Source organism: Heterocephalus glaber, unplaced genomic scaffold (assembly GCF_053883595.1).
Source record: "Heterocephalus glaber isolate CG9 unplaced genomic scaffold, H.glaber_assembly_v1.0 deba00000546, whole genome shotgun sequence".
Taxonomy (NCBI): domain Eukaryota; kingdom Metazoa; phylum Chordata; class Mammalia; order Rodentia; family Bathyergidae; genus Heterocephalus; species Heterocephalus glaber.
This window is the reverse complement of record NW_028258147.1, coordinates 6,692,324-6,710,308: the sequence shown is the minus strand read 5'-3', so window position 1 is coordinate 6,710,308 and position 17,985 is coordinate 6,692,324. Positions and strand designations below refer to the sequence as shown.

The window sequence follows — 17,985 nt, the reverse complement described above, 5'->3', positions numbered from 1 at the left end:
ATAATGGGTGGAGGGCTATATGTGAAGTGAATGCAGTAACTTGCTATTGCTCTTCATGAAAAAAAGAAAAAGAGAAGGAAGGGAGGGAGGTGAGGAAGGAAGAGAAAGAAAGGGAGAGAGGGAAAGAAAGAGGAGGGGAGGAAGAAAAGAAGGAAGGGAGGAAGAAAGGAGAGAGAAAGGAAAGGGAAGTAGGAAGAGAGGAGAGGGAAAGAGAGGAAGGGAAGAAAGAAAGAAAGAGAGAGGGAGGGAGGGAGAGAGAGAGGAAGGAAGGAAGGAGAGAGAAAGGAAGGAAGGAAGGAGGAAGGGAAGAAGGAAGAGAGTGAGAGAGGGAAGGAAGGAACCACCGGAGTAAGGGGAGGAAACAGGAATTTTTAAGTGTGATTTCTAAGAATGATAGTGATAGAATATTCTAAATTTGGATATTCTAAGAACTCATGCTTCAATTCTGGTAATTTTTTTTAAGAACAGCACAGTTAGCTTTCCTATTTATAGGAAAGACATAGGGATATGTATTCAGAAATAGATAAAATTAACTAGTGCTATTCTGAAGTGACATTGAATAGTTATCTAAATTTAACAGTTCCTTCCAATTTATGTACTAAGATTTATTTGGTTCTTGTGGAAGATATCTATCTTAAGTCCTAAAAATTAAGTAATTCGAACTCAGAGCCTTGCCAGGGCTTTGTCCATGCTAGGCAAGTGCTCTACCACCGAGCCACCCCCCAAACCCTATGTAATTCTTAAGTGGCCTGGCATTTAAGAAAAATGCATGTACTCAGGGCCATCCCAGCACTCTGGGAGGCTGAGGCAGGAGCATTACAAGTTCAAGCCTAGCCTAGGCAACCTAGCAAGACCCTGTCTCAGAAATAAAAAATGGCCTTAGTGTGAAAACTCTGGGTACCATTCCCAGTGATTTAAAAAAACAGAAAGAAAAGGGTGCATAGTGTATTTGGTGAGCAACACCATCTTGCAAATCTGTCCATGGGCTGTGATAACAAGCGTCCTCCCGCAGGGAGACAAGCTGAAGCCTTCTCTGGTGCAAAGCGACAGTCCATTTGGTCAAAGAACAGCCCTGCTGCTGCAGTTGTCCTGATCACTAGACCATTTTACACCCTGCCTGACCCTGGCAAAGCATGCTTTCTGCGCTTCCTATCTATAAAATAGGGTTTACACTTTCATTCTAGAGTATCACCTTCGCAGCAATCCAAAACAACAAAGAGCTGCCTCAAACCAAACAACTCGTAATCATGAGGTCAAGATTGAACTCACAGCTTCAGTCCTTGAGTCCAATGCACCTTCCTGGATAATCCAGTGGTTAACAGCATAGCTAGTCAGACTGTGAGGCTCTGACTCTGCCAAAGAGGTCACTGACCTCATGTGCAAGTCGGAGAACTGAACAGAAACTTCTGTGTTGACTGTAGTGAAGGGAGAATGCCATGACATAGACAAAATGTTCAGCAAACTGCCTGACAGAGGCATTCCCTTAATGTCACCTGCTGTCAGCTGCTGTGGTGGTTCGAGCCCGCAATCCCAGCACTTGGGAGGCTGAGGCAGGAGAATTTCCATGAGTTCGAGGTCAGCCCGGGCTACAGAGTGAGACCCTGTCTCAAGAAGAAGGAAGAGGAGGAGGAAGAGGAGGAAGAAGCATGAAAGTCTGGTCTAACATGATGAAGATCTCATGGGATGGCTCTATACAAGTGAATTCCCAAAGGATGCCCAGTCCTGGGTGACTGACAGACTCATGAATCAGAGAAGAAGGGCATGGCACTGGGAGGGCAGCAGCACCACTGACGGTGGGGTCTAGGAGAGGAAATGACATGAGGGGAGGTGCCCAGGTGCAGGGCAGGACAGGGGCTGAGGAGCAAGCCCAATCAGAGGTCATTCTTCACCACAGACACATGTCCTCCTGAGCAGGAGTCACTGATGTCACTAGAGGAGCATCCTGTGAGGACGTGGGCCTGAAGACTGGATCTGATCTGTTGTCACTGGAATGCACAGGAGGCAGACAGCCATGTGCTATGGTTTAGATGGAGAATGTCCCCAAACGCCTCATGTGCTCATAGGTGGAACTTTGGGAGGTGAATGAACCAAGTCATGGCTGACTTGCTTTGGGAGGCAGGGAAGTATTTATCTTCCTTCCTGGCTTCTCCTTCTCTCTCTGCCTCCTGGCCACCACACCATGCGCAGCTTTCCTTCACCCAAGCCCTTTCACCATGGTCTTCTCCTTCCCTGGAGCCAACCATAGACTGAAAACCTTGGCCAAAATAAACCTCTCCTTCAAGTTGCAGGTGTCAGGTACTGTGTCTCAGTGACAAGAAAGTGACTAAGCATGTGATGACTGAAGTCAGGATGAACAAGGAGCACAGTGCACATTCCAAAAACAAGTGGGGAGATGTGAGGGAAAATGGCATGGACTGAGTGCGTCCCCTAGAGTTCAGGTGTTGGAAGCTTAGTGCCCAGTCTGGCTGGATTAAGAGGTGGTAGGACTTTTAGGAGGTGGAACCTCCAGGGAGTTGGTTCAGTCATTGGGGGCACTGACCTTGAAAGGGATTAAGGTAGTTCTCAGGGGACCCTGAGTTAGTTCTCCTAAGAATAGGGTGCTATAAAAGAGAAAGTCTGACCTCTGACTCTCTCTAGCTTCCTGTCTTACCTTGTGACTGCTCCCTCTTGAATGTGCCCGACCATGAAGCCATCCACCATTAGGTTCTCACCAGAGGCCAAAGTGATGGGGCTGCCTGATCTTTCTGCCTCCAAAAATGTGAGCTAAATAAACCTGTTTTCTTTGTGAAGAACCCAGCCTCACTATAGAACACTATAGCAATGGAAAACTGACTACTAGAGGACAGTGGCATCATTAACATAGGTTCAGAGGTCAATGAGAAAGAAGTCATTGGGTCTGGCAGGATAAACTGAATTGTAGAAATTGTTCCACTCTTAAAAAAAAAAAGAAAAGAAAATTGTTCTATTACTATCACTACTGTGGCATTATACAATGATGAGCCTAAAAGAAGTTACTGTGTGGAACAGAAGTAAAAAATACTGTATCTAACTACATGGAGGTAAGTGTCATGCCAGAGGCCTAGGCCAAGTTTAATGGGCACAAAGTGTCGCTGATGATTAGTGAGTTACCAGAGATGGTACAGTCTGGCCAGGCTTCAGGGGTGAGCAGGCTTCAGGTGGGCAGGGAGGAGGTAGAGGACACAACATGAGCAAGGCTGGGGGTAGGACAGCACAAGGGATCCCAGAGAGAGAGGAGTGCACAGGGCCAGCCAGAATAAAACCAGAAAGGCAGACAGAAGCAGGACAATGAAAGGCCAGGGCACCATCCCAGAGAGTTCTTACTTTTGTAGGAAAGCCATGGACAGCTTTTGAAAATGGATGAGACACTATTTAATCTGTGCTTTAGCATATAGGACAGAGCCCGGAAGCCTAAGGTGCAGCAGGGCTGGCCAGGGGACCCCTGCTGTAGCCCAAGTAAGTAATGATACCAGTCTGGACAGGGTGGTGACCTGGGGGAGAGGGAAGTGGGACTGGGCAAGGAGTGGACAAGGAGTGATGGACGCCACACTGAGGGTGTGAGTCTGTATGGCTAGGAGCAGGCAGCACGGTCCAGAGACCTACAGAAGTCAGGAGGTGGCTCAGACAGGTGCCTGTGAGAGAGCTCTAGGAAGGAGAGAGGGAGGGATCAGAGATAAGCAGTTCATGGCTCGGGTGACTACACAGCTACCGATGCCATCATCCAAAACAGAGAAGGATGCACATTTGCTATGTTCTATTCATTAATTTGCTGTTTGACACAGGATCTCACTGTAGTCCAGTCTGGCCTTAAACTGTGTATCCCAGGCTGGACTCAAACTTGAGAGGTGAGTGGGCTTCAGATGGGCAAGGAGGAGAGGGCATTCCAGGTAGAGGACACAACCTGAGCAAAGCTGCCTCGGCTTCCTGAATGCTGGGATTACAGGCGTGTGCCACCATGCCCAGCTCTGAGGAGTGTTTTAGATGGAATAGGCTGAGGTTCCTAAGAGACAAGTTTTAAAATCAACTTGCCGTCTGTTATGGCTTGTATCTAGACTCTCCAAAGCCTCTTGCCTGCTCCTTGTCCTTCCGATCTCAGCTTCTACATTCCCTCCTCAGTGGGGCCTTCTCCAATCACCAATCTAGAGCTACCCAAGGCTGGGGTGTGGCTCAAGCAAGCCCTGTGTTCCATACCCAGCCCTGCAAAAACTAAAATGAGACGCCCCCTGCCCTGCAAGCGCAAGGACCGGAGTTTGATCCCCGGTACCAAAAAACAAAAAAACAAAAAAAAAACTAAAATGAGACTCGTGGCCGTCTCATCAGCGTAACGTACCCACTGCACCCCACCACAAAGCACTTATCACTTAAGTGTCGCCATACTTTACGTTTCGCCTCCACCCTACCCCTTCAGCCTTTAGGGACAAGAGCTCTGTCTCATTCAGGCCCAACTCCCAGGGCAGAAAAGGGGGCCAAACACAGGGCAGACACTTAATATCTGCTTGTTGAATAAAAAGGAATGACGAGAGTAAAAAAGGAATGAGAGGCCTGTCCCCAGCCTGCGGCCTTGCCCCGTGGAGGGAAGGAAGATAAACTCGCAACGTCGGAGGCAGAATCGTCCCTACAGTACCCATCCTCATCCCATTCCCCAGACTGCAGAACCCCCCACTTCTCCGAGCCTGCACCGGACCCTTTACAAACATTTTCCGCAAGGTGTTCTCGCCTTGACCCTCAAAGTCCTTATTCCCGTTTGCCAAAAGCGCTCGCGGGATCCCGGGCGGCCTCCCAGAGAGGAGCGGTGGCGGAGCGGCGACCGCGCGCTCCAGCCGGGTCGGGGCCCACTGAGGCTTGCCCCGCCCCCGTCGTCTCGGCAACCGTGAGTGCCACGTGCGCGCGGGCACCGTTAATGCGCGGGTGCCCGGGAGCTGCGGCCTCGGGGCCCGCGGGGCTTTGCGGCTTGGCGCCGGCTGTCCTCTCCTCATTTCCCTCGCACGCCTCCCCTCCCCAGCGCCCGGTCCGGTCGGCGGCGGATCCCCCAGCGGCCGGGGTCGGGAGCCGAGGCCGCACACACCCGCGCGGTGGGACGGAGGCCGCCATGGTAATCCTTGCCCGCCAGACAGGGAAGCTCCAGGGGCTGACGCCGGGTCGCGTCATGGCCCCGTGGATGGGCGGATCCGACCCGCTGTGCACTAGAGGCACAGGACCGGGTCGGGAGTGGGACCTCGGGCCGCCTGCGCCTGCCCAGCAGCTCAGCGGCGGCAGGGTCAGCTGCGCACCCTCTCTGGGACTCCGTGGCGCGTCGTTCGCGCCCGGAAGATGCGCCTTTGCAGGGAAGGGAAGGAAGTCGGCCCCGCAGTGTGGAAGCCCAGGGCGCGGTAGGCGAGCTCCGAGACTGGCCCGGCCCGGCGCTTGGCTGCACCTGCCGCTGCCCGGCGGGAGTCCGCAGACTCGGAAGGAGAAAGTAGCCGGGCGTGGTGGTGCACACCTGTGAACCCAAGCACTCTGGGAGCCTGAGGCGGGAGGATTGCAAGTTCGAACCCAACTTCGACAGCTTAGCGATTTAGTGAGACCCTGTCTCAAGCGAAAAGGGCTTGGCATGAGAGGCCTTGAGTTCTTTAATCCCTAGCAAGGATGGGGGTTTAGGGGTAGGGTAGAAAATGTGCTCTGTTCCCACCACTGCACTGCCAGCCATCGCACAGTCCTGTTTCTCAGCCCTCATGCAGGCATATGCGGCCTTCCTACCCTCCAACCTCTTATGCTTTATCTACCATACTACTTTCTCTGCTTAAGAAACCAAATATTCATCTTGCAGTGGACCCACGCTCTTCCAAAAGCTTCCTGCAGGGGCCGGGGATTTAGCTCTGGTTCCGCCGCCTGCTTTACAAGTGCAAGAACCCTAGTTCGATCCCCAGTACCAAAAAAAAAAAAAAAAAAAAACCGCAAAAGCTTCCTGCACTGGTCCACCTGAAGTTGTTGCTTTGTTTTGAGACAACGTCTCGGTGTGTAGCCCAGGCTGGCTGTGAACTCAGTGATCCTCCTGCCTCAGCCTGCCAAGTGTTGGGATCACAGGTATGCGCCATGAGGCCCAGCTTGCTCTTCTTTTTAAGACCCAGCTCACAAATACCTCTTGTTTTCTCTTGCTCCTTAAGTGCCAGTAGCCCTTTGCACCTTAATTTAAGGTGCTTTGCCGGGAAAGCTTTGCTCTTCACCCCACTAGATTGCAGTGTAGAAAGGCATTTGGTAAGTCTGTGGTCTTTCCATTTCTTCAGTGAAGTCCCAAGTACTCTTGATTTCAGTGGAGAGTTTTTCCAGGGTCACCTTATTTGGTTGGTACTGCTGTTTTCTTTTCTTTTTTTTTTTGGTACCAGGGATCGAACTTGGGACCTTGTGCTTGCAAGGCAGGCAGTGGAACCACTGAGCTAAATCACCAGCCTGGTACTGCTGCTTTCTTTCAGGGGCCAGAGAACAGGAGCAGAATGGTTTACAAAGCCCCTTAGTAGCTTTCCACTGCTCCTTGGATAGAGGTCTGACCTATTACTTAACAGTCTGCAGGCCTGGCCTTGGCTACGTTTCCCTGCCCAGCTCTTGTCAGTGGTCCCCTGTGGGCTGGCCACCCTGACCTTGTTCACTTTCTTGGTCCCTTCAACTTTGCATTTTTCTCTCCAACTTCAGAGCCTCTGTGAGGCTGTTTGTCCTGCCTAGGAATTCTCCACCCTTCTGCCCACTCTTCAGGGACCCTTCCTTGCTGTCTCTGCCCATCCTGTGCTGTCATAATGCCATGTACTCCTCAGCTCCTCCTTCCCTGCACAGTTGGTGAGTAAATGGTATCTGGTTAGGTGGCTGCTACCTTTCTCCCTCTGGACTGCAAGCATCACGAGCACACAACTCAGATCTGCTTTACTCTGCATCTAATACAGGGTCTGGTACACTGTAGGTCCTTGTTAAATACTTACTGAGTGGACAAAAGATGCATCTGGAAATCAATCCAGAAAAGCAGAAATCCTTTCTTGTTTTCTAAATCCTTTCCCAGTATTGCATCTGAGCTGCAGTTTATTCATTCAGTAAATATTTATTCATCCCTACCATGTGCCATGTTTTGGCCTAGGCCGGGGAATTGAGTTAAGAAGTCATAGATAAAAACTCTCATTAGGGAAACGATAAACACATAAACACTTAGTATTAAATAGTGAAAAGTGCTTAAGGTAAGGAAATAGAAAGTAACCCTGCAGGGAGCAAGAATTTGTTGGGAGGTTTTCAGATAGGGAGACCATTACATGGATGGTCCTCACATAAACTTGCTTGGATAGTCCCAGGTTATGTTCATTTGTGTTTGTTGAGGTGTCCTTGTCCCAGCAAACTGTGGTCACCCTAATTACAGACAGAATAGTCACTGTGTCACAGAGGTTTTTCTAAAGAGCAGAGGCCAGGTGGGAGAGAAGAAACAAATCATGCCCCTTTGACTGTGTGCAAGGCCTGCACTGGGAGAAGCTTGGGAGACCAGGAACTAGAAACAAGGCCAGGGCAGCTGGAGCCAAGTGGAAGACATTCCTTAGAGAGTTAGCAAGGTTTAAGTTGGGAGCTGTGTGCTGTCCCGGAACAGCCAAGAAGCACAGAGTGGCGCTGAGCCAACCAAAGGAACGGAAGGGCCCAGAAACCACAAATGTTCATTCTGCTCCCCTGTGACAGTTTAAACAGATTTATAAAGTATAATTGAGGGCCAGGGATTTAGCTCAAGAGGTTCTGCCGCCTGCCTTGAAAGCGCAAGGTCCTGAGTTCGATCCCCGGTACCAAAAAAAAAAAAAGTACAATTGATATGCAGTCGATTGTATTTGCCTAAAATGCTTAAAATGTACAATTTGATAAGTTTGGCATATGTTTCTATTCATTAATCCAGCACTAATATTAAGGTAATAAATTTAGCTGGTCTTTGTGGTATACTTCTGTAATCCCAGCACTCTGGGAGGGTGAACCAGGAGGATTGAAAGCTCGAGCCCAGTTTGGGCAATGTAGTGACTTACCAAGACCCTGTCTCAAAATTTAAAAAAAAAAATTTAAAAACCAGAGATACAGCTGAGTGTGAAGGCCCTGGGTTTTATCCTCAGTACCCCCACAGAAAGGAATAAATTTATCCATCGCCCTGAAAGTTTCCTTGTGCTCCTTTGTAGTCAACCCTTTCTCTTGTCCATCCCAGGCAGCCACTGATCTGCTGTTTTCTGTCTTATTTTGTTATTTCTAGGACTTTACAGAGTTTGATATATAATAAATATCATTTTGGGGTCTGATTTCTGTTACTTGAGTAATTTTTTTTTTTTTTTTTTTGGTACCGGGGATCAAACTTGGGACCTTGTGCTTGCTTGGCAGGCACCAGAACCACTGAGCTAAATCCCTGGCCCATTTGTGTAATTTAAAAAAAAATGTTTGAGACAATCTCTAGGTAGTTCAGGCTGGCCTGGAATTTACAGCAATCCTGCCTCAGCCTCCCAAGTGCTGGGATTACAGGCATGTGCCGACACTCCCAGTTATGCATAATTATTTTGATGGTGAACTTACGTACTTGTTTTTCATGGATTATACTTTGGTGTCCTATCCAAGATATCTTTGCCTACATGAAGGCCACAAAAGTCTTCTATATTTTCTTCTAGTTTCATACTTTTTGATTTATATTTAGGTCTATGATCCATTTTGAGGCAATTTTTAATATGGTGCAAGTATTGATTTAGGTTCTCTTTGTTTTGCAAATGATTATTCATTATTACTGCACCATATGTTGAAAAGATTATCTTTGCTTCACTAAGTTACTTTACACTTTTATTGAATATCAGTTATTCCTATATTTGTAGACCTGTTTCTGAACTTTTTATTCTGTTCCATTGATCTATTTATCTCTCAACACTACTATCACACCATCTTGGTACTGTAGCTTTGTAGTAACCCTTGAAATAAGGTAATGTTAGTGTTCCAACTTGGTCTTTCTTCTTCAAAGTCCTTTCCATTTCTATGTGAATTTTAGAAACTTGATACAAAAACCAGAACTTTGAATAAAATCGTCAGACCTTTATGTCTGCATTTCCATATAAATTTTAGAATCAGTTTGCCAACTTCTACAAAAAGATGAGAACTTTGAATAAAAATATCAAACTTTTATGTGAATTTTAGTTCTCAAACCATTTTAGAGATACACACACGCATACACACACACACACACTGACACTGATGCAGTAATTCCATGTAGATCCTATGGTTGACATGCAAGAAAATATAAAGCTAAACTGGGTGTGGTGGTACAAGCCTGTAATCCCAGCAATCAGGAGGCTGAGGCAGAAGAATCACTGTGAGTTCAAGGCCAGTCTGAACTGCCTAGTGAGACCCTGTCTCAAAAAAATAAAAAATAAAAATTAGAAAAAATTGGGCCAGGGATTTAGCTCAGTGGTTCTGGTGCCTGCCTCGCAAGTGCAAGGTCCCGAGTTTGATCCCCAGTACCGCCCCCCCCAAAAAATTAGAAAAAATATAAAGTGCATGGCATGATCACACATGCCTGTAATCCCAGCACTTGGGAGGCTGAGGCAGGAAGATCACCATGAGTTTGGGGCCAGCCTGGGCTACATGGCCAGACCCTGTCTTAAAAAGTATAAAGTCAGGCCGGGGATTTAGCTCAGTGGTTTCGCCGCCTGCTGCGCAAGCGCAAGGACCCGAGTTCAATCCCCGGTACCAAAAAAAAAAAAAAAAAAAGTATAAAGTCATAAAAAGCCAAGACCCAAAATCTTTAAAAGCTTATGACAAAGTTTACATCCTGCACCCCACAGGGATGTTTTATCAGGAGAATACAGTTATAAAGGGCTTCATATTATTTCTTCTTTTTATTTGGATTTTCTTAGAGAAGCTGGGCCACTGTGTTACACTGCTTATCTCCATTTCTGGGTTTTGTATCCAGGAATGATACACATTTCACCTAAGAAATATGAATTTTAGTGTTATAAACATATTAACTATGTTTTTCTTTGGTTTGGGACATTTTTAAGTGAAGAGCTATGAACAGGACATTCATTTTACATAAGTATTTAGCCTTTGGAGGTATCCTTGACAATTTATACCTTTTCCCTTGCCTGGAAGAGATACTTTCATAATACCCTTCTAGCTGTTATTTGCTGTAAGCGTGAGTCAGAGGACATAGAGAAATTCAACTCAGTTTTGTGCATCTCTAGCAAAACTTTGGAAACAATTGATTTCAAGGTCAGGATAATACCTATCACTTTCTCAGAGGGTATTGATCTCAATATAGTGGTGGGCGAGCACTGACCTTGCTGAGCCACTGTTACTACTTTGCTTTTTCCTTTTTTTTTTTTTTTTTTTTTTGGTACTGGGGATCAAACTCAGGACCCTCCACTTGCAAGGCATGTGCAGCTCCACTGAGCTAAATCCCCGGCCCACTGTGTTACTAGTTTTGAAGGTAGCAATAGTAACTACCTACCTCGAAACACAGCTCCAAAGATCAGTGGTGGTAAAGATGATGACATAATCATTTACTGAGTGCTTGCCAAGTGTGTGTATGTGTGTGTGGTTTTCTTTCTTTTCTTTTTCTTTCTTTTTTTTTTTTTTTGAGACAGGGTCTTTCTTTGTATTTCAGGCTGACTTTGAACTCTATGTGCACAGGCTGCCCTCAAACTCTCAGTGATCCTCCTGCCTCAGCCTCCGGAGTGCTGGGAATATAGGCATGTGCCAACATGCCTGGCTGCCTTGTGTGTTTTGGGTTTGTGTCTCAGTTAAACTCCAAAACTGCTTAAGCAAGTAGAGACTACTTGCAAAACAATTATCCAAATATGTGTTATCTATATTATCTGTGTTTTTTGCTAAGTGAAATGGAGTATATTCCTAATTATCTAATATGTTTTAAGTTTAAATTTTATTGTGAAAATTTCCAGCTGTACACAAAAATAAAATAGTAAGATGAATCCCTATGTATCCATTTCTCAATTCATAAATAATCAGGAATTTGCCACATATGCTTCATTTAGTCTTTACAGAAAGGAGGGGCAAATCTCAGAGTTTCTTTCACTTTCCTACAATCCAGTGAGTGCCTCTGAGACATGGGAATGTTTTCTACTATGACCCAATGCCATTATTAGATCTAATGGAATCAATAATTATTTGATATTATCAAATTTCCCTGATTGCCTGGAAAAAAAGCCTTATTACAGCTTGTTCAAATCAGAATACAGTTCCAGCCATGGTGGCACGTGCCTGTAATCCCAGCACTTGGGACGCTGAGGCAAGAGGATCGCCATGACTTCAAAACTACATAGCAAGATCTTATTTCAAAAAAAAGGGAGGGGGCCAAGGATTTAGCTCAGTGGCACTGTGCCTGCCTCCCAAGCACAGGGTCCTGAGTTTGATCCCTGGTATGGGGAGGGGGGGATGCAAACAGGCCACACCTTGCATTAGGTTGGGTCTCTTAATAATAAGAGATACTTACTAAACACTTGTCACATTGACAGCTTCCATTCCATGTGAACTTTCTGTGGCAGTTTAGATTTTTTTCCTTTTAGAACTTTTATTTTCTTAAGTGCAATTAAGGAAATGTGGGAAATAATGTCAAAGTGATAGAAACTAACCCTCCCTCCCCGTTTGTATTTGTCTTGACAGCCGGGTAAAGGGAAGAGAGGCAAAGGGCTGGGCAAGCCCCGCGGGAAGAAGCAGAAGAAGCCGGAAGTGGACATCCTGAGCCCTGCCGCCATGCTGAACCTGTACTACATTGCGCACAACGCCGCGGACTGCCTACAGCTGCGTGGTTTCCGCTGGCCCGGCGCGCCCAGGGGGAAAAGGGGCAAGAACAAGACCTAAGGGAACAGAGACTGGGATAACTGGACAACGACTGCAGCAAAATAGATTTTACTGAAGACATTTGGAAACGCATGCTCAGCGTGCTTTTCGGTGGTAAATTAGGATTTAATGCATTTTACTTCCTCGGTGAAGCCAGGTATAGCTAAGGGGAGGTTTTTCAAGTTAAGGGAAACAAGTCTGAGTAATTCTTACACAGTGTGGTGGAATTCATACTACTTTTAATGATTCTGCGCCAGAATTAAACCTTGCTCTCGAAAGGCAGTTCCAGTTTGCATGATTTGTTTTCTTTTGCAGAAGGGAGTTTGTTATTTAGAGAAGACACAGCACATGCTCAGGCTTTACTTATGAACATCCCTCTCCGGCACTGTTTTTGGTTTCTGTTTTTCTCCTGGTGCAGGGGATGCTATGGCAAAAGCACACAGCAAACTGCCTGATGGAGTCACTCCCTTAATGTCACCTGCTGTTGGCTGGCGAGGTGGCCCTAGCCTGTAATCCCAACACTCGGGAAGCTGGGGCATGAGAACTGATGTGAGTTCAAGGCCTGCTTGGGCTACCTATTGCACGGCCAGCCTACATGAAGACCCTGCCTCAGAAACCAAAATAAATAAAAAGTGTGTGTGTACCTTCCAATCCTCCACTTGTGGTGATTGAGCATGTGGAATGTGGCTTTGCAACTAGAGAACTGAACTGATTTGATTTCCTTGTAATTGATTTAAATTGGGCACTTTGGGGCCAGGCCTTGCGGCATCCAGGATCCATGTCAGTGCCCGGGACCTCACAGCAAGGTTCTGAATCTTCCTTCCTGTGCAGTGGTGGTGAGACCAGGGATTCTGCGTGCTGGAACATTTGGCCCTTTCCTTCTTCTCTGCCTCTCACCCCTCCACCTTGCAAGGATGCTTGCTGTGGGTTCCTGCTTTGCCACAACTTCAGCTCCACTTTATGGTCTTTTTTTTTTGCTTGCTTTGAACTTCAGCTTCCTCTCCCACCTCAGCCTCTTGGGGTGTGACAGGAGGGAGGACCCAGTGGACACCCCAGGCCTTTGTGGGGCCCAGCTCTGTGGCAGCAGCAATGGGTGAGCCCTCACAGTCACTGCCTCCCCCTCGCCCCTCCCCCTTGCCCTCAGCTGTGCCTGAGGGGTGGGATGGTTGGGTCAGGTATTACTGGACGGGGACACCCAGAGTATTGGGACTATGGTCATGAACACTCACTTTCGCTCCCTCTACATCTCCCCTGATGGTCAAGATCCTAGAAAATACTACTTCTTCAGGTCTTATTCACTTCCTAATCTCTCTGTCACACCTACCTACCTTTCTTTCTTTCTTTTTTTGGTACTGGGGATTGAACTAGGGACCTTGAGCTTGCGCAGCAGGCACCAGAGCCACTGAGCTAAATCCCCGGCCAGCCTGCCTGCCTTCCTTCCTTCCTTCTTTCCTTCCTTCCTCCAACTTTGTACTTTTTGTTTGGCTGGTTGGTTTGGTTTTTGAGATAGAGTCTCACTGTGTAGTCCAGGCTGTCTTCCATATAGCTCTCCTCCTGACTCAGCCAGCCTACTGAGTGCTGAAATTACCAGTGTGTGCCACCAGACCCAGTTTCCCATTTTGTGTTTTAAAAAATTTCAGACCTACAGAAAGTTTGAAAAAAAAAACATACAGTGAACATTGGATCCTCTGCCTTGAGCAAGGCTTCCAACCTTGGCCTCCTTGACCTTTTGGGCTGGATGGTCCCCTACTGTGGGCTGTCCCTGGGTTCTAGGATGTCCGGTAGCACCCTGCTGAGGTGCTGCTGTGCCACCCACCTCCCTCCCCACCTGCCAAATGCCACAGCACACTTGGCTGTGACAGCCAAACGTCTCCACATTGCCAAATGTCCCCCAGGAGGCAAGAAGCCCCCTCCCCGCCGACTTGTGAACCACTGACCTAGATTCATAAATTAACATTTTGTCGCATTTGTCCCTGCACCCTATACACATTAATAATATGAATACATATTTGTATATACACAAAACATTTACATCCAGACATTTATTAAATTCATTTAATATATAAGCCATGTTCATTTTTTCTTAATCACCTCAATAATGTTCTTTTTGAACATTATTTTGAACACATTTCATGGGATCCTTTTCTTCTGGTTCTGCTTCCCAGCAATTGGGAAGGTTGAGCTTTTAAGATTTTTGCAATTGAGGGTTCAATCACCAACACTATAAGATTTTTTGCAATTGAAAAAGATCTTATGTTTTCTTTTGTACCCAGGAAATCAGGAAGTATGCATACAGAGTATAATGTAAAGTGCTGAATTCTGAATTACATTTTGGGGAATCTAAACACTAATCAAAAAATATTTCAAGACAGCTTTGGGGTTTTGTTTTTGCTTTTTTTGCAGGGGGGGGTGGGTGCTAGGGATTGAATCCGGAGCTTTTGCACTGAGCTCCATCTCCAGCCCTTTTATTACTTTTTGAGACAGGGTCTCACTAAATTGCCCCAGCTGAGCTTGAACTTGTGATCCTCCTGCCTCAGCCTCCCAGAGTACTGGGGTTATAGGTGTGCACTATCACACTCAACTGGACAGTTATCTTGTGTGGCTCCTTCAGGAGTTGGAGGTGCTGAAGAAGACATGATTAGGGGTAAGAAGAGCATTGTGCACTTTGCTCAGGTATCTTGATGACTTTGGTCACCTCGATCAGTGCTTGGATTACTGATCCAAAAATCAGTCCTTTGTGGGAGGAGCACTGTTTTCTCAGGCCTTTCAACCACTTTTTACTTGATGTGACCCTTCCTGGTCACCCTCATCTGGATATCACGTTTGTCACTGTGCCTGGAGCTCAGATGCGCACCCACACTTGGCCACATGACTTCACCCAGTGTGGCTTCTGGAATCCAGAGTTAGACCATGCTTCTAGGCCAAGCTGACCCGAGGCCTTCACATTAGGGTCACTCTTCTTTTTAAATAGATCCTAGTGGGCTGGGAATGTAGCTCAGTGGTAAAGCCCTCACCTAATGTGCATAAGATCCTGGGTTCAATCCCCATTACTGCAGAAAATAAAATCAGTCAAGGCATGGTGCAGCCACTCTTCAAAAAGTTAAACATAAAGTCTGAATGCATCCCCTGCAAGTTCACGTATTGAGATTTAATCCCCAGTGCAGCAGTGTTAGGAAGTGGCTGTTGGATGTGTAACTTCTATTAAAGAAGGACCCAGCAGAGGGAGTTTGGCCCCTCTCTGCCCTTCTGTCCTCCACCCTCTGAGGGCACAGCAAGAAGGCTCCACCAGATAACAGATACTCCTGCCTTGATCTTTGGCTCCCCAACCTCTAGAACTCAAATTTCTGTGGTATTTTGTGATAGGAGCACAAAATGGACTAAGATGCCATATGATCAAATGAACCCATTCTTAGGTATCGACAAGTATTGAAAGAGCCAGCTGGGCATGGTGGCACACACTTGTAATCCTAGTACTTTGGAGGCTGAGACAGGAGGATCACTGTGAGTTTGAGGCCAGCCTGGGCTACATAATGAGTTTAAGTTCAGCCTGAACTACATAGCAAGACCTTGTCTCAGAAAAACAAGCAGAGCCAACCAGATAATTGTACACTCATGTTCATAGCCACCGTTCACAGCCCAAAGAGGGAAACAACCCAGTTCTCTATCAGTAGCTGAGTGAGTACAATACAACTTTGTTTTGTTTTGTTTTGTTTTTTGAGACAAGTTCTCACTGTGTAGTTCAGGCTGGCCTTGAGCTCACTATGTAGCCCAGGCTGGCTTCAAACTCCCAGCAGTTCTCCTGCCTCAGCCTCCTGACTACTGGGATTACAGACATGCACCGACACACCTGACCTATAATAGAATATTATCTGGCCTTAAAAATGAATGAAGTTCTCCAACTGGTCTGGTGGCCCATGCCTATAATCCCCGTATCAGGAGGCTGAGCCAGGAGGATTGTCTCTAGTTCAAGGCCAGCTTAAACTACACAGTGAGACCCCATCTCAAAAAAAAAAAAAAGAGATAATAATGTCAAGTGTATAGCACAGTGCCCAGCACATGGTAAACACACAAGACATCTTAATGCTGCCTCTGGGACTAATTAAAGAATGTACTGTTGACACAGGCTGCCATTCAGACTGTGGGTTTGGTTTCTTCCTATCTTCAAGCTTTTTCTCACACACGAATCCTGTGAAGTTAACTATTTAAATTGTCAGCTAAAACTTAATTCTTACCTCAGAATGAAAAGCTTAAAGTCAAAACAACTAACAAGTAGGTCTGTGCTGACAGTGCTGCAGGAACACACATTCTGTCCTTGAAATCAAAGAGCTTACGTTTTTTCACACAGTTGCCTTTGAAGGAGAGATGGATGGCAGGCCTTGGGTCTGAAACAACAGGGACACTGGGTCAGGTGGTGGCACCTGTCATGAGGGGCTGTGGTGTTGAGATGGGGAAGTATGATCACGAATCTGTGGAGGAGTTGACTGTGTTCAAAGCTGAAGGTAGGAATCTGCATTCAAAACTAACTGCCCAAGGGTCACAATTAAAAAGCAACCAAATCAACCAACCAACCAATCAATAAAACATCTTGTCTTCAAAACAAAATTCAAACACCAAATGCCATGAAGCCTGTGGTTTCTAGGTTCACCAAGGAGACTTTCCACCATCCTATTGTTGAGCTCTCTGCTGGCCCAGGCTGTCCCTCAGGATGTGGGTTTTGTTTTTCACAAGACACAAAGCACCCGAGTTCGCTTTGTTTAAAGCCACTCCTGTTCTCATGGTAACTGATGGTCCATCAGCACCAAAATACATAAAAGACATTGAGGCAGCAAGGAGATGTTACTACGACAACTGGAGTTTCAAGTGTACATTTTTAAAGGCACGTGGGAGGGTTTGATTTCACTTTCTTCTGGGTAGGATGAGCCAAGCATTTTAGAAACAGGGTACCCCAGGGTCTGAGGTTGGAGTTCATGCATTCATAGCACTGTCTGGGAATCAGGGTGACAAGGGTGTCAGCCTCAGAGTTCTGTGAAAATCACCTCAGTGAAATGTTGCTTTCTCTTCAGAAAACCTGCAAAGCTGTCTGTGTGGGGAGTCAGCAGGATGGAGATGATCCCAGGAGAAGAACTCTAGATTTTTAACCTTTATGGAATTTGCAGGTATGAGATGACCAAGAGAAACAAGCCTATTTTTAAAAATGTCCAATCAAGGGCTGGGGATTTAGCTCAGTGGTTCCGCCGCCTGCCTCTCAAGCACAAAGTTCTAAGTTTGATCCCCAGTACCAAAAAAAAAAAATGTTCAGTCTTACACAAATAAATAGTCCATTTTTTAGCTTAGAATGGACAGGGATTACTAGGACTTGAAAAAGATTGGGTGTTTCTATTTTCCTCTGTGGTTGTGAATTTATTCTCATCCTGAGCCCAAGAGGGCTGAACGTACTGTCTGTTGTGTGTTTAAACCTGTGGATTCCTGACTTCACTGTTAGGGTGACAGCAGCCTGTGGACAGCCAGGAGGTGCCAGCCTTCTGAGTGTGGCACCAACAAGGACTTCTCACACTTTGGGGTCACTCTGTGTTGTAGCCTTCATAGCCTACTTTCAGCTGTACATGGTGACTGTCCACCTGGGGCTGCCAGCCTTCCCTAGTAGTGGTGTTGGTTCTGCCAGCCTGGAGTGCTGTGACCTTGCCCCAGTGTCTCTCTACCATCACCTGAAATGTCCTCATGAGACAGTCACCCCTACTGGTCTTGCCAACTACCCACAGCTTTCTGAGTGTGGCCCAGCCGGGGTCTCTGAAGGTCAGGGTGGAGCCAGCACCCACCCAGGTGGCTCCAGGGGTGTCAGAGGTGGTGGCACAAAGACACTCAATAGGAAGCTTCATTGTGTCCTCTGGTTCAGAGAGAAGCTGCTTGCCCAAGGCCAAACAGCAGTAACCAATGAAGTAGAATTGAAGCCTAGAAGAAGTGGCCATGTAAGTTTTCACCCGAGGGACCTGGGAGCACCCTGCTGTCACTTTTTTTTGGGTACCAGGGATCGAATTCGGGGTCTTGAGCTTACCAGGCAGGCTCTGTGCCACTGAGCTAAATCCTGGGCCCTCAGGCTGGCCTTGAACTTGCTATGTAGCCCAGCCTGGTCTAAAATTTGCATTGGGGCCAGGGATT

At 46.7% G+C, this 17,985-nt stretch overlaps 1 protein-coding gene across 1 annotated transcript; it reads left to right on the top strand.

The window, feature by feature from the left end:
* Positions 1 to 4,567: 4,567 nt before the first annotated feature.
* Positions 4,568 to 12,480, top strand: Smkr1 (small lysine rich protein 1). Its single transcript, XM_004856353.4, has 2 exons — positions 4,568 to 5,110; positions 11,653 to 12,480. Exons 1-2 carry the CDS (start codon positions 4,919 to 4,921, stop codon positions 11,848 to 11,850), a joined length of 390 nt encoding a protein of 129 aa, XP_004856410.1. The 5' UTR covers positions 4,568 to 4,918; the 3' UTR covers positions 11,851 to 12,480.
* The last annotated feature ends 5,505 nt before the right edge of the window (positions 12,481 to 17,985 follow it).